This window comes from Mercenaria mercenaria, chromosome 2 (genome assembly GCF_021730395.1).
Source record: "Mercenaria mercenaria strain notata chromosome 2, MADL_Memer_1, whole genome shotgun sequence".
Taxonomy (NCBI): domain Eukaryota; kingdom Metazoa; phylum Mollusca; class Bivalvia; order Venerida; family Veneridae; genus Mercenaria; species Mercenaria mercenaria.
Window position 1 is genome coordinate 56522065 of NC_069362.1, and position 17907 is coordinate 56539971.

A 17907-nucleotide genomic window follows, 5' to 3' on the forward strand; every position below is an offset into this window, starting at 1 on the left:
AGCACCGGAATCCTCAATATTTCCAATTGCAGGCTAGAACAACAGCAAGGGATCTGTTTTGAAGCCAAGATAACCAAGTTCCTAACTTAATCTCTTAAAACCAAACATTCCGACATGCCCTCAAGTTGGTTAGGCAAAAATATAAATCTTTTTCAGGTTTAACAGGGCTTTTCCCCAACTGACATAGTAACAGACATTTCGTTTACATGACCAATTACTACTTTGAATTACATTTTTGAAAGACCTCATGTAGATTGAGAAAGTAACTAGTTTCTCCGCTCCAGTTCTGTAACAGCTAGACCTTATGACCTAGCTTACTCCCCGATTCCATCTTTCTTAACACCAATGTGTTTAACACATTTTATCAACTTTAGCACATTCCCCTTAAAACCCTTTTTACCATGTTTTGTCTTCATAACCAGACATTGTATTTTAAAAATGATTCCTTAAACAGACATTGCAATTGGTTTTACCTGGATTATTAATCCAATATATCTTTAAAAAAAACCAATTCATTTTATAAAGATTTAAAGATTTGGGCTTTTTATAGACAAGATTTAACCAAATTGTTGTTGGTCCTTGTTTTTTTTTAGGTCGTTCTTTTAATATGACGGAAACTGCAGCTGGAATCAAGTATATAATTTACTGAATGGCTAACTGATACCTGCAAAAAAAAGATATGCTCTGACGGAAATGAATTTTCAAATTCTGACTAATTCCAGCAATAACTCTGAAGATTCAAAGCTATACAGGAATAATGAAGATAGTGTATGTTCAGAGAAAAATATGTTACAAAAAATATTGATGTTAAAAAACTTGCCACAATTACTAATTTTGATCTGTACTTAAATACTTACAATGATACATGTACCTCTTTTATTAAGTAAACTTACAGGCCTTGAAATATGTCTAAGATATTAATTCAACATAAAGACTTATACATTAAGTAACCTGAAAGACCTTAAGGTGGGTCGATACCTTATTCGTCAAATATAACATCCCTTCCGATTTTGATGAAACTTGGTCCAATTATAGCACTATGGTTCCTATTTATTTTTCCGTCGTCTTGGCAACAGTACGTTATTAGTGATGACGTCACGAACGTCGCAACATAGAGCGCCAAAATGCCCAAAATCCGCTGTTATAAGTCTTCTAAAATATCTAATTTAGATTTAAAATTAATGAAACTTCACAATATTAAACTTTATTTAATTTATGTTAGGACTAGCGTGTTTATTAGTGGTATCGCACTACATCACAACGGACATTTATCATTTAATTGAGCAACCCATGTTCATTGTGATATAAAATTTTGACAAAATATTGGCAAATATTCGCAAAAATGACATCTTTAAAAATATACAGACCCATTAAAATTCTTATTTTCAACACAAGTGATCAATTTGCAAGTGAAATGGCAAATAAAAAAGGGAACTTTACGTTTTCAGTTTTTCACAATATTGTGTTGAAGACAAACTGTCATTCCGATTTTTGGACGTTAAACGCAACGTTTTATCGACGTTGCTTATTGTTTGCATCGTTGCGCTTTGGACGCTTGCATTATATCTTGCGTCCATTTCAACGGTATTAATGAACAAACAACTTTGGGAAATTATTATGCATCATTTTTTCTAATATTGACGCACTACCAGTTATCCGGGTTTCACAAAAGTAATAGGTGGATAATATAATGAACGTTTTCATGATAGGCTAAGTTTTGACCAAAATAATAAGTCAGTTAATTAGGCTTTGTTTGTTTTTTATGTGATTTACATGCCGAAAATATCTGCCTACACTCATGTCATGAACTAATTATATGATAAAGTACTATAATTCATTGGAACAGAAATGAAGTAGCCAAAATGATTAGGTTTACAACTATATTCCAAGAATATATATTCCAAGATTATCTTGCTTCATATCATAGCATTGATATGTGACACATACGGTGTACACTTATAACTCGGACATTATGTCCTCAACATTAAACCTGCATTGTCCACACCGAGATTTTAGCAAAGTTTTTACACCATCGGCTCCGGATCTTCCCGCTACTGTCTTCAAATGATCCAGTCCAAGACCGCTTTCTGCCAACTTTTCGCTGACAATTATTGATATGTTCTTATTTTTGACAGCACGATTGTACGATCCTATGTTTTCCATCTTATTGGTTTTCAACAGACTTTTGTAAGTCAGTTCCTCAACGGATGTCAAGTGGCATTTTAAGTCTTCTTCATTGATGTGACTAGAAATAAGCAGCTCTGATAGACCTCTCACGTCTTCGTCTGCATCATGAAAAGAAAACTGTTTCCCTGGGAGGTACTCATGGACTAGGGATGATAATGTATATGCACCTTTGCCCTTTCGTCCAGGATATTTTGTTTTAAAGTAGGGCAACGTGTCGGCATATCTTTTAACACATCTGCTACATGTGACAGAATGTCTCTGAAATGCATTATTTAGCATACGCCCATCAAATGATGCATTGTGGGCGACTAAAATTGGTTCCTTCGTGTTGAGATTGTGTATCCATTCTTTGAAATCGCCCAGCGCCACACCAATTTCACAGGCATCCACAGCTTGCGCGTCCTTATACATGGTTCTTCCGTGGTATTCCAATCCAGTAAGCGTCGTGATGTGGTGGTTTATATAACTACTGGTAGGGATGGCATATCTGGTGAAACAAGTCCCTCTTTCTAGATGACATGCCAATATTTGCAGGATACTGTCATTATCTCCTGTAACACACATGTAACATATTTTTCAAAATTCAGAAACAGTTAATTCTGAATTAATGCACATAATTATTTACAGATATTCAGCCCAGTTTAAGATAAAATCTCAAAATTTATAAATTCATTCTCTGATAAAGACAATACAGGAATATGTTTACATGTGTATGCATTTCATAAATTCAACAAAAAATGAATGTTATTTTCGGACAGTACTGTAATTTAATCCCGAAAGCGACGTAATTAATCAGTAAGCACCGTCGCGGAGCTGTCTGTAAGAGTACGTTGAAGCCTACTGTTTAAAAATATTTACCGCCACCAGTTGTTTCTAAGTCGAACACAACGAGATCGTTGAGTGAATAGTGTTCGCTGGCGGGTTTCGGTCTGTCGGGTGCAGAAGGAACCTCATTCGTATCAGCTTCCTCAATGTGGCTCACTCCGCTGGTGTATGTCGTCCCCTCTTCCACCTCTCGAACTCTGTTAACGTTTGGACGCTCTTCCTAAATATAGCAAATTATTTTTAATGTAATATTATACGATAATAATGATACGACAGCATACGACATGACACGACACAACAGGATACGAGACGGTGCGATGCGATGCGATACCAGGGTTTTATTTTCAACTATTAAATGGAAATACTGCCCTGCCCGTCCCTAGATTTGCCACCTAATGCCACTCTTTGCCACTTATTTCCATGAAAAAAGGGTGGCAATAGGTGGAAATAGGTGGCATTAGTTGGCGTTTGGTGTAATTCAACTCTTTCCATACAAGTGGTAAATTTGCCACCAAAAGCCACTTTATTTTGGTGGCATTTAGGTGGCATTAGGTGTAAACTTGAACATAGTTTTTCTTTATGGTGGCAAAAAAGTGGAAATTGGTGGAAAGTAGAACATAGTTTTTTTTCATGGTGGAAATTGAGTGGTGTTTAGTGGAAAATAGGGACTTAGAAAATTTTCTTGGTGGCGAATAGGTGGAAAAAAACGAAAAAAAAGAAATTTTTGTGATGTTTGATTTAAAAGTGAACTGTAAGACATTAGATTACCCAGTATAAAAATCTTCACATGGACTCAGGTTGGGATCAAGGTGTAATGGACACTAAACTTCAAACTTCAGGCCTAACTGACAAGGACCCTGACTTTGCTAAAACTCCACATTTACAACAGCTCTTAGAACACAAAATGCCGCCCCCCTCCCTTGATGCATTCAATAACTGTACAAGAAACAGAAGTCATTTGGTCACTGTGCACTGGACGTTTGATGTACTGACTTCCGATCAATAATTATGGGTCATTCACCAGTTTTAAGTGACTTCTCTATCAAATGTGATGTTAGACCAAAGCATTCTCTAGTTATTGGGCAAAAAAGAAGTTCTAGTGTTCTGGGTCAATGTGGCCTAGACCTTTGACCAACTGACCTCAAAATCAATAGGGGTCGTCTGCTGGTAATGATCAACCTCCCTATTTAGTTTCGTGATCCTAGGTCTAAGAGTTCTCAAATTAACATCCGTAAACAGCTTAACTGTTCCAGCTCACTGTGACCTTGACCTTTGACCTACTGAACATTGTTCTAAATACCCAACGACTGACAGACTGACAGATGGACTGACTGACATCTGCAAAACAGTATACCCAGGCTCCTTCTTCAAAGGATTTTCGCTAAAATGAAAATAAGTCTACGCTGACTCCAGCTGGACAAAACTTATATTCAAAGTGGTATACAGAAACTCTGAATATTGATTATTTTGTGAGACAGATTATTTATTATTTATTGTATCTTTGTATTATATTCAATGTAAATATTAATAAGTCACTTTTTCATTCAACAATTCTGAAAGCCAGAAAAAGGTGGAAAATAGGTGGCAACTAGTGGAAATTGGCTGTACTGGCTGAATCTGAAAAGAACATTTTTGAATGTGTCTGCAGTGTATTATTTCTGCATGAGTGAAAGTTGGTTAAAGATAAGATTAATGATAGATCAAGTTACAAGCTCCCACACTAATGTATAGAAACAACCCCAGGTGGAATTTGGGTCAGTTAAGATTTATATATGCAGGGAAACATCAGGTCAGATGCAAAGAAATAGTTCTTGCCTTTTCTCTTCATTAATTGAAAAAGAGAAGTGTATATAAAAAGGATGTTTTTACAATAGCTTTTCAACTTAAGTATTTGACACCTATAGCTGACCAAAAAAGTGTATGTGTGGGATCAATGTATCTGTGTAGTAATACCAAAATTTGAAATCTGGCATTTGATGAGTCAGTCAGGGAGAAAATGGAAACACATCATGAGAGGTAACAATATTATATTGTTTATTTTTTAAATTATTACTGTCTTAAACATTGTCTTACTTACTTACTTTTAACAAATACTTGAATTTGAAACAGCATTTACAAAACTGCTTGAAATTAAAATCAACAAATCTCCTTTTATGTCTTAGGAAGTTTGGCAGATAGATAAATCCCAGATATATTTTCTGGAATATAGCTCAATCATGTTTACAACACTGCTTGTAAAATTGTATCATTTTGTAATTATTTACATTACTGATTAGCACTTAGTATACAATATTTTCTTTATACTGTTCATACCAGGAACCTTCTGTGAAAAAAGTGCAGCTTTGTGATATGATCTACCTGCCTGACTGTATATACCTGAGCAGCATACAGCTAATTACTGCATAAAAGAAACATCAAGATAATTCTGAATCGGGTAAATATTTTATGTTTTTATAAAAGCTAATGTTTAAATAGCTCTTAATTTTTAAAGAAATACATCAATTAATAGAATTTCTTGGCATATTATATGACAAATATTAATTATAAATGTGATAAAAAACCCAATTGCTATTATTATCTTTTGCCAAAGGCAGAGGGATATTATTTTTGGCGTTGTCCTTTCTGTTTCATATGTCCTTCAGATTAATTGAAAATGCTTGTAATTGGAAAAATATTATAGTAGCTTTGTCAATAGAATCACTAAACCTCATGTAATTATTACAAACTCATTAACACTGCTCAATTATTTACCTAGTAAAAAAAGTATTGCCCCTTGATCATGTTGATTTGGTAAAAATCTGGATTTTTCCTGTATCTATTGATGGATTTTCATGAAACTTTACAAAAATGTAGATTACTACAGGACAGCATTTGCATGTGCAGTTTCTGTCAGGATCACTTCAGTAACCAGAGTTATTGCCCTTAAATTGTTTTTCAATCAATAAATTCCTACATTATAAGTAATCCAGTGATAGATATTCATGAAATTTGACACAAGTGTAAGCAGAGAAATGGTGCTTCCACATCTTTCATCAATTCTCAAGTTCTTGCAGTGTTATTGCACTTTTATTGATTCAAGATGCATATAATTCACACAAAACAATGTAAACTTTTGAGTGAATGAAATTTTCCTACAATGTAGATTTTTATGAAACTTATCAGTTTTAATAAAGATGTGGCATATTATTTGACATAGATTAAGTTTGTTGAATTTGTTGTTATGTCAGTAAGTTAGTTCAGCCTTTTGATTTCATATCTCCTAGAGGAAATTTACTATCTTCTGCAAAATCATTCAGAATGTTAGAAAAATATATCTATTAATAGATGTATGGTTTGCTTTTACAGATTGTGTGCTGGAAAAATGGCCTTACATCCAAAGGAGTGAAATTTGGAGAGTCATTCACCATCTACTTAAGCCATCCTGGAATATGAAAAAAATAAGACTGCATTGACAACATCCTGAACCTTGTGTTCAGATCTTTTGTGATTTCTTGTGAAGGGTCTTTGATTTTTGCATAAAAATAAAAAATATATTAAAATAATTTGATTTTTGCTTACTACTGATTTTTTTAAGATTTAGGTGCAGCCGATTTCCACTAGTTGCCACGTATTTTCCACCTATTGCCAGCTATTTGGTGGCATTTAGTGTAAAATAGGACTGCCACCGTAGTGGTGTTTTGGTGAAATTTTGTCCACTTATTGCCACCTGTTAGGTGGCGATTAGTGGAAATAAGTGGCGTTTAGTGGAAAATAGATTTTACAACATAATGGTGGCATTTTAGTGGTAGTTTGTCTAAATACTCCACTTACTGCCACCATGAAGGTGGCTATTGGTGAAATTAAGTGGCAAACAAATTTTCCACCATAATGGTGGCATAATGGTGTAAAACTGTCTAAATACTCCACTTATTGCCACCTAAAGGTGTACACAAGTGGAAAAAGATGGAATTTAGTGGCAAACCTGTTTGCCTGGCTGTCCTGTTCATTTTTTCACCATTTTGGTGGCATTTTAGGTGGCATTTTGGTGGAAAATTGTCTAAATACTCCACCATTGAAAAGGGTGGCATTATAGTGGCAAATCTAGGGACGGGTGGCTCCGCCTTAGCTCTACCTCTGTACTGAAATCTTGAAATGAAATTCGACGCTTATTACATGAAAAGAGAGTGTACTCAGAGTCATAATGGCTGAAGGTGAGTAATTCAAATCATTCTTTGTTTCATATAAAAATGACAACTTCAGGTCGTCTCTGCGTATCTTTATAGAACATCACATTTTCCTACACTTATTTTTCATGAATGTTCTATCACAAATTAACGACAAAATGAAAAGAAAATAGGGAGTTTGAGTAGTTCATAGTGAAATGCCAGTCAGTTGTGGTCTGCTACCCAGAAACTGGCGCATATTTGCTTTTGTCTGCACAATGAATACCAACTTCCGGTTTCGATCTGCAGAACTTGCCATGTGAGGTGTATGAACATGAAACCCGTCTCATTTCATGCAGAATGTATTCTAGTAGTGAAAACGTTTGATTAAAGCACTCATTCTACAGGAATTTGTACAAAAATAGGAAAATTAGGATCTATTTATTACGGACTTCTTTCGACTACACTACGGAGGCACATTTTTGGCCGAGTTACTGACCTTATTCCTAAACGCTTTGATTACCAAAACCACATTAAAGTGATTTAGCACATACCTAAAGACTCCAAGTATGTTCAGTATAATAAAGTAAATATTACTTTCCTCGAGTGTGACAGTGCAACCTTCGAAAAATACTGTCAAACCTCGGCTAACGCCTCGGTTGACAGTATTTTCACACTATACTGAATTCGTTTACTTGCTTTTGGGAAATATATACATGTGAAATGAATGTTTTATACACCAACCTTTAGTTGCAGCCTCCGTCGTTTGTGTTGAACAGTTGCAGCACGTTCAGCTTTTTTTCTGCAGCGGATGTCTAACGAGGTAAAGCGTTTCCTCGTGCTTTTCCCAGGGGACAAACCATGAACCTCGTTAACCTGTACATGTAGGCATGGATCAAAATTATAACATTTATGTAATAAAGGGAATCATAAATGAATGTAAATTATCAATCTTATGTTGATATGACTATATACAAGGTATTGATAAGGCATTGATGCAAACTGGTATGTATTCTCCATATTAGCATTATTTATATATTTTATGTAGCAATCATATGACATGTTCTACGTGCAGTACAAAATTATCACCATAACAAAGAATGAAAGAAATACTTGCATCTATTATGTACTGATGTCCTTTGTTTTTTTGAGCTATAGCAGCAGAGATTCTAGATTCTAAACTCTCTGATTCGGAGTAGTTAATGCCTTTTGGAGCTTTTCTAGCAATCATACTGTTCATATTCTCGTTGCCATTAGTAGATCCCAAATTGGATAGTTTGTGAGTCATGTCATCCGTGGTATATCGCTCCAAGTACCTGTCCAAGACTACTCTTAAAGACTGGTTGTTTAGATCATTTCCGCCCATGTACTTATAGCTGTGTTTGTAGTTGAGAACCTCGGCTTCTTTGCACCAATCACCGCACTTGGAGTGGTCCCCATAGACGTGTGGAACTATAGCAAGGATATTATCCCTTACTCCGACTGGGTTTCCTGTAAATATAAGTAATTACAAGTGTGTTAAAAGTAATAATACAATAAACCACATATTTTGGTTTTATATACATGTAAACTAGTAAATTTTCTTGAATCGCATGTTGTTTTGCATTATGTCACATAATTAACGAATTACCACTGTAATTATAAAATTTTAATGTCGAGATAGATAATGCACATATACAGAAAAGGTATTTTTCATGTTTTTCATTCATGGTTACCATCATACTCATTATTATTTCACGTAATCTTTATTAAATTATAATAGAAAAATGTCATTAATCTTTAAAGATGATTTGCCGACTGCCTTGTGGTTATATAAAGCCCGTTTTTGACACATCATCATATTTTGAAACATAATCATAAAAACGCTCGCGAAAAGCGTGCAGGATAAATTCTTCTCTGGTCTATATCAAAAATAGTCATTTCAGTCAACATGAAACAAGAAAATATAATGTTAAAAAAAATCCTTTTAAGCAGACACTTTTTTTTAAAAATTATATAAAAAATTATCAAGGTGAGATTCGAACCAACGCGAGGCTATAAATAAACAAAATTGAAAGCCAAACGCTCTGAGCATGGAGATATATTTCCGCTATGAGAAATATTTAATGATCACCCTTCTGTTATGGACTCGTCCGAGTAATAACATTTAATGTATATATACATCCAGGGACTTGCACAATACGGAGCATATTTCATAATTATTGTAAGATTCATAACATACCAACATTTTGCACAGTGGCGTATGAAAAGCACTTTCGGAAGTAACTGATGATGGCTACAGTAAGGTATTTGTTTGATTCTCGCAGTTTGTACAGTCCGCTTGTAAAATTCTTGATTACATGGTTTCTGTCCGACGCTTTCTCAAGATCTGGAAACAAGGACTTTTTCGCTCTGGTCAATGTGGATGTGTCATCGTCCATGGTTAAAGTACCAACTGTAAGTCCATTTGACTTTACCTAGAAACGTATAGCCACGATACATCAATGCATGTATATTTATTTTGTTAACAACATCATACAATACGGAAGGTACAATACGGAATTTAAAAGGTACAATACGGAATTTGTGTCTGTCTGTTCATATTTAATTGTGAAATACAAGTCGATTTTTTACAGAATTTATATAGGTATATAATAAATGCTTTTATTACAGTATACATATCAGCAAAAAATAGCGGAATAAATCACCGGTATTAAATAACCATTACCAAGGATGAATAACCATTACCAATAATGACGAGAGAGAGAGAGAGAGAGAGAGAGAGAGAGAGATTCATTTTGACTGTTTCAATTTACACAATTATATTGAATTTCGAACAGTAAGCCGTGACTTACGCATTCTCCTCTGCATTTACCGAAGTATTCCCATAATTATGCTGAACAAGAGTGGAAGAATGTCACAATATACGCCCGTCACAGCAAATTTCTTTACTCTAGCACCTGTATTTGCAAATGGAATTTTAATTTTGTGGTAATTTTTGTAATAACTAAGTGTTTTGTTTTTCTTAGTCCACAAAAAAACTCCTTACCAGGTAGAGATACCTTAAAATACACCTAAAATTGGAAAGTAACATCTATGTTGTACCACAGAAAAGTGGTCTTGGTTTTTCCCTACGCTCAATTATAAAAAAGTTACAATATAAGTTATTTATAGTAACAACTAAGGGAAGTTAATCTTAAAAAAAAAAAAAAAAAAAAAAAAATGTAAGTCCTCACAAAAATCTTTACCAGGTAGAGACTGATCAAAATACACCTCAAAATTGGATGTAGCATGCATGTTGTACTACAGAAAAGTGGTCTCGATTTTTCCCTACGACTAGTAATGAAAAACTTACAATATAACCTATTTATAGTAACAACAAAGGGAAGTAATTCTAAAGAAGGGAACTGCACATGACACTTCGTCTCATGATGATGTATAATTGTGTCAAGTTACATCAAAATCCCTCCATGCATGAAGAAGAAATGCTTCGGACAAAGTCATTCTTGTATCTGACCTTTGGCCTCTAAGTGTGACCTTGACCTTAGACCTAGGGACCTGGTTCTTGCGCATGACACTACGTCTCGTGGTGGTGAACATTTGTGCCAAGTTATATCAAAATCCCTCTATGCATGAAGAAGAAATGCTCCGGACAAGGTTTTCATTCTTGTATCCTTTGACCTCTAAGTGTGACCTTGACCTTAGACCTAGAGACCTGGTTCTTGCGCATGACACTCCGCCTCATGGTAGTGAACATTTGTGCCAAGTTATATCAAAATCCCTCTATGCATGAAGAAGAAATGCTCCGGACAAAGTTTTCATTCTTGTATCCTTTGACCTCTAAGTGTGACCTTCACCTTAGACCTAGGGACCTGGTTCTTGGGCATGACACTCCTTCTCATGATGATGAACAATTGTGCCAACTTTCATCAAAATCCCTCTATGCATGAAGAAGATATGCTCCGGACAAAGTCATTCTTGAATTTGACCTTTGACCTCTAAGTGTGACCTTGACCTTAGACCTAGGGACCTGGTTCTTGCGCATGACACTCCGTCTCATGATGGTGAACAACTGTGCCAAGTTTCATCAAAATCCCTTCATGCATGTAGAAGATATGCTCCGGACAAGGTCTGTGGATGCCGCCCGCCCGCCAGGGGCGTTCCCATAATACGTCCCGTTTTTCAAACGGGCGTATAAAAAGCATTCACGGCTCAATGCCTGAAATTGAATTATAAATAACAATCATTGATTACTTACCTTTTCCAAACACTGTACGGTGAGAAAAGGCTCCATGGCCTTTGATGAACCACTGAAGTTATGAACACATGTGTGGGTAGCCGGAGTTCTGCCAGCGACTTTAGCAACTTTGCAAAGCCGACACATCTTGTTTGCATTCCCATAATCAAGGCATTTTTTCAACAGTTTCCCCAGTAATGTTACATGGCCTAAAATACACATTACTTCTAATACTAATGTATTTGGGTACTGTACACTTTATAAAATACCTGTTTACTTCTTCCAACAGCATGATCTCCTCGTTAACAGCATCGGTGCATGAGTCCTTCGCAACTGCAGTGATTGAGGAACTGATTTCTCTCTCCCGTTTTTTCAGCGTCCTTTGAGCTATGGTGGGCAGGTTGATATAGGAGAGAATATTATTCATTTGACTCTCTCCTATGCCGGCATTGATCATTGCTGTTGATAAGAATTATAGTGTATACATTACATAAATTTATAGTGACATATTATGACGTATGTTTCAATCAGGATACGTTTTGCACCATATATATATATTAAAATATTTACAAGTGTGATATATGTATAAACTATTTACAACCACGCACTTACTTCTAAAGTTAAAAAGGTTTTGGTGCCACTGTGAGTTGTTCATCAAATAAAACGCATAAACGATACGCAACTGTGTATGCTAAATGCATACTAAATAATGCATATGTAGGCTATGCCAGAAACTAAATTTATATCTGATAGTATCAGACTCCGCGACAATCAAATTATACCTGCTGCTAGTTTTGTATTCACGTCAAACACGTTGGTTCGAACTTGACTCTTCCCTGCATCACCGGATCCACCTATCATGCTGCAACTGTGTCTTTTACCGCTAGCGACTATGTTGATGCATTTACAATTATGGCACTCAATATGAAACAGTGAGCCCAGTCCCATTGTTGTCTCTTTGATTATAATATTTAACTGTAGTGGATGTGGACATCCTTTACATTTCCTAAGCCCCTCCAACAAAACCGAAAACTCTATAACGCGTCTTTCCTTAAACCATTTTTGGTTGTCATCTGCCGTCTCATTTTCTGAATTTGTCTGTTTACAATCGCCCGATGATAAGACATCATTTCTAAAACCTCGCGGCAAATTCTTCAATCCACTCAATTTCTTTAAATGTTTTGCACGTTTGGAATTTGATAACTTGTATTTGTACAGTCTAACCTGTCTTAAGCAGCCAGCCAAGGGAAGCAGACAATTTGGCCGCTTAAGCCAGGTGACTGCTGATCGGAGGTGCAGCCAGTATATGTATTTTTCAGACTTCTCACCAGTCTATAGCCTTAAGGCCCATTTCTTTTTGGGTTTTCTATTATTATTTTACCAGGATACAATGACATGCATTTGCCTTCGCAATACGAATGGTATTCTTAGCAATCTAAAACTCAGGCGTGGTTTTTTTACTACAAAAATTGTTATAGACAATTTTCCAACTTCAAAACAAGTTTGTTTACAATTTTCGCCATTTTGGTAAGGGAAGCTACTCTCGGCGCTTATTGTCTACGCTAAATCTAAGATTGCCGTTACGTTTCGTAAAAGATAGAGTGGTTTATTTTTTTTTTCAAACACAATGTCGTATAAATTTAATAGTATTTTGATGACAAAAGTATAAAAAATCACAAATATTATGCTACTGATTAGTTATCGAGTATTATCTTTAACCGAGGTCAAACTGTGAACAACGACACGAGGTGACACGTTAATTACCGATAATTAGGGCCTACTGCATGGCCATTTGATCATAACAAAAGGGGATTACACCTTTGGTTATCCGTTTTAATTGAGAACCTCTTGTCATTTTGACGTTCTTATGGTGAAGTCACGCGAAACTTAGCAACCACGTGCTTCTCAAAATCGGGTATCTTCGGCGATTATTGCCTAAAAATAATTGGTTTTGGAAGAAAAATGGCCGCTGAAAGGGGTCAAATACGGCGGTCGGGAGGCAATTTCGGTGGCCGCTGAATAAAGTGATAAAATAGAGGAAAATCCATCGGGGGCGTCATAAAATGGCCGCTGAACGGAGGTGACCGTTGATCGGAGGTGACCGTTAGTACAGGTTAGACTGTATTTTGGTCTCGCCATTTTGAAACTTTACCGGATGTGGATGTTCATATTAACAGTCGGTCGGCGGATATGACGTCATGTCATTTGTCAGTGGTCGGTTGGCGCAAAACAATATAAGACTACATAATAGTTATCAATGATAGGGTCGGTTACTTGTAACATTCACTTACCAGAAACTGTAAGTTTTATGAAGTACATGTACGTATGCGCATGATTCGATATCAAAGTTTACAATTAATGAACCCTCAGTTGTATTTGCTTATTACGTGTTTTCCCCGTAGAAAAAGAACAAACACGTGTACAGATATCAAACTGCATGTGACGCTTTACGTGCATGGCATCTAACATCAATTACGTTGCTTTTAACGTCCAAAAATCGGAAGGACAGTTTTTCAACACAATATTGTGAAAAACTGAAAACGTAAAGTTCCCTTTTTTATTTGCCATTTCACTTGCAAATTGATCACTTGTGTTGAAAATAAGAATTTTAATGGGTCTGTATATTTTTAAAGATGTCATTTTTGCGAATATTTGCCGATATTTTGTCAAAATTTTATATCACAATGAACATGGGTTGCTCAATTAAATGATAAATGTCCGTTGTGATGTAGTGCGATACCACTAATAAACACGCTAGTCCTAATGTAAATTAAATAAAGTTTAATATTGTGAAGTTTCATTAATTTTAAATCTAAATTAGATATTTTAGAAGACTTATAACAGTGGATTTTGGGCATTTTGGCGCTCTATGTTGCGACGTTCGTGACGTCATCACTGATAACGTACTGTTGCCAAGACTACGGAAAAATAAATACGAACCATAGTGCTATAGTTGGACCAAGTTTCATCAAAATCGGAAGGGATGTCATATTTGACGAATAAGGTAACGACCCACCTTAAACTTTGTCTTCAAATATTAATGCGTCAGCTAAAGGCTGTGCCACTGTGTTCTTTTCCATGAAGAGCCAATGCCACTCATACAATTTACACACACCTTATTATCAATTATTCTACAATACTTTGCCATTATTTGCCAGATAATATCTTGTCAATGTGTTTCAAACAAAACATTTCTAAACAGACAATGCAGCTTATATTCTATGGTAAGAACAAACTGTGCCAAAATTAAAAGAAACTGCCATGCACAAACATTTTAACAGCAATTTTCTAGTTTAAAGTTTACCAATTGTGGCCTTCAGTATCAAAGAATAGTGTTTCTACCCCAAAACTTCATTCCCTTCTGACAGGTATAGAATTTTAGACATTAATATAAAATACAAGACTGTATAAATTCTAACGAACAGCAACCTACACTTCACTCTGATATAAAACAATTCAAGGGCCATAACTCTGATTCATCTTGTTATTAGATTTGGTCTTGATATTAACAATCTGACAAACTTTTGATCAAACTGATTGAAAAGTTAGGGAGTGCCCAAATATTGTGGATACTGCCACTTCCACCACACATACCCATCCTGAGTGTGATCCAATAGCACACATCATGAAGACAGGCTTTAAAATTTAATGATGGTATACTTGCTTGCTGGACTAGAATTTTAATAATTTTGCACTTTTAAAAAAATGTTTTTACTAACATTCCCCCACATGCTTCTTCTGTAAACATGTGTTAAATCATCAGATACTGTTATTATATGAGAACTACCAACCTGAAGCAGATATAGAAATGATTCACACAATTAAGCTTAATTTCTTTGCAATATTACCTGCTGTGTTTGTAAGACTGACATTATTTTTAAGAACATAGTATTTCCATCTTTGCTTTAAAGTCATTCCCCACCCCACTATTGCATAGGGTAAACACTTGCCCCATTTAGCATTTTGTATATATTCAAACCTCTAAATTCAAATTTACCGATACCTTAAGTTTCATAACTATTAGGTTTGAAGATTTTTGTCAGATATAGGTAGAAATTGTTGAAAACTATTGAAGGACTGATAAGAAGATTGGATATAATAAGAGATACTGTGGAATATAATAATAAGAAACACTGGTACCAGGGAAATGACATATAGTAGAGATAGAATAGCTGATAGCGATTAAAGGAAAACACACTTGGCTAGCATCACGGGAAAACCTACTATTAGTAGCGCCATGGGATAGCTAGCTAGATGTATAATATTAAAGCTTGGTGGGTGTAATAGCGGCACTTTAGCAACAAAGGAAAGATAGCTAGAGTAAACACCTTGGCTAGCATCAGGGAAAACCTACTATTAGTAGCGCCATGGGATAGCTAGCTAGATGTAATATATTGTAAAGCATTGGTGGGTGTAATATAGCGCACTTTAGCAACAAATGGAATGATAAGCTAGAGTTAACACCTTGGGTAGCATCATTGGGAAAACACTATATTTGTAAGGCCGTGGATATAGATAGATGTGCAAATAAAACTGGTGGAGTTACAAGCAAGAGTAAAGGAACCGATTCCTCAGTCCTTCAATATTTTTCTATAATGCAACTCAATTTGTGTAAAAACTATTTTACCTGCAAAACTAACCCTCGATGTTTGTAATGTAGTAAAGAGATGTTAAACCTACAAATCAAATAAGTATTCTCAATATTATGATAATATTTTCTATAAATTTACATTACAATTATTATCCACCAGTACAATAGCATAATCCCCATACTGTAAAGTGAATTTTAGCTCTTGTGTCCAGCAATAAAGTGATACTGAATTCATTAATAACTAGTTTCCTTTTGAACAGGTTAAATGAATTAAAAATCAATTACTAATATCTGGCCATAGCTTGCATCTCTTAACCAAATACAATTGATTATTGCATAAAACATTTCATTATGGCAAGCATTTGTACATATTATTAACTAAGAAGAGATGAGATCCTTAGATCCCACAATGACCTTGACCTTGAAACTAACAGCTAAATTCTGTATGTATGGAAAACATTTTTGCAAAGATATTCTACAGAACTGCAGAGATATAACTATTTCTATGTTTGCATTGGAAGAAGTGAAATGTAGGTTTCTTATATGCATGTACTGTATTACACCAATTAGAAAAAGTCAAATCATAAAAGAACATGCCCGCAGCTTATTCCAAAAGTTAAATAATGAGCAGACATTGTCAAATGTATTCTTCAAATAATGTAATTCTGTCACATAATTCTGCTAAAGGTTGATGTGAGAATGAATTATAATTTATATGTTTATGATTCTTTTTAATCCAAACTGTGAACACCCCTATCTGCCCATGAACAACTGCTGTTTTAAATTCTAATGCATGTATTTAGTTTCTTCCAGAAATGCCCTATCTATTGCATCTACCTGTTTAATAATGATAACACATATTGCTTTTCATAAAATGTGCAGTGGTAATATAAAGTTGTTTCAGTATCAACCTAAAATAGACTAATATCATTCATTTTCAACAGATATTGTATGCAAACAAAAGTAACCAAAATCAAGTTCTAAATTATCCTATTTAATGATATTCAATTTTTTTCTTTATCAAAATATATTGTATTAATCAAATACTACGGTAATTAAACATTACACGCATTGAACTATATATTCACCATTAATATAAAGAAATTTCTAAAGTATGCAGTGACATATTAGCTTCAATGAAAATCAGTGGCATAAACCTTTCTCAAAGTGAATGTGGTACTTGTAAACTGATGCAAAGGCCTCAAGTTTCTATGGTTACATGTTACCATAACTCCATAAACCAAGCAATGTTCAATGTTGATGTCAAGTTTTCTTAAAAATCAGTACTTGCTTGAAACAGTTATATACTGGACAAAACAACAACAAAAAAGAAAAGAAAAAAAAAGACAGACTTCTAAATATGACCTTGACCTTTGAGCAGAAAGTCTGTAATCTTGTAATGAGGATTATTTATTCTTTCAGTTTCTTCAGTAAAAATCAGAGTATAGCAAAAATCCTCACTTGGCCGTAACCTTTAAAGAAAACAAAAAAATGACCTTTACTATTACTGATTTGCATAGAAAATTTAGCTAGGCAGAATATGAAATATCAACACAGTTATACCCCCTTACACAGATTGAACAATAAGACCTTGCTGCTTTATGTTACTAAATAAATTCACTTAAAGACCTTGCTGCTTTAAATTATGTTACAAAATAAATTCACTTAAAGACCTTGCTGCTTTATGTTACTAAATAAATTCACTTAAAGACCTTGCTGCTTCATGTTACAAAATAAATTCACTTAAAGACTTGCTGCTTCATGTTACAAAATAAATTCACTTAAAGACCTTGCTGCTTTATGTTACAAAATAAATCCACTTGTCATTGTAAGTTACAAATAACCTTACCACTGTAACAGAAACAAAAAATTTAGAAGTAATTTGTGTGACAAAAAATCTAATCCTGCCACTTTTACAACATTACTAATTCAACTAGTCTGTCCAT

At 34.8% G+C, this 17907-nt stretch overlaps 2 protein-coding genes across 2 annotated transcripts; both read right to left on the reverse strand.

Moving 5' to 3' along the window:
* Positions 1-787: 787 nt before the first annotated feature.
* LOC128549382 (uncharacterized) lies at positions 788-11776 on the reverse strand. The gene is made up of 6 exons (XM_053526015.1): positions 11640-11776; positions 9376-9610; positions 8272-8645; positions 7899-8030; positions 3046-3232; positions 788-2738 (listed from the first exon to the last, which is right to left on the reverse strand). Exons 2-6 carry the CDS (start codon positions 9572-9574, stop codon positions 1957-1959), a joined length of 1674 nt encoding a protein of 557 aa, XP_053381990.1. The 5' UTR covers positions 9575-9610; positions 11640-11776; the 3' UTR covers positions 788-1956.
* Positions 9992-12666, reverse strand: LOC128555142 (uncharacterized). Its single transcript, XM_053536653.1, has 2 exons — positions 12153-12666; positions 9992-11829 (listed from the first exon to the last, which is right to left on the reverse strand). Exons 1-2 carry the CDS (start codon positions 12316-12318, stop codon positions 11537-11539), a joined length of 459 nt encoding a protein of 152 aa, XP_053392628.1. The 5' UTR covers positions 12319-12666; the 3' UTR covers positions 9992-11536.
* Positions 12667-17907: the final 5241 nt, after the last annotated feature.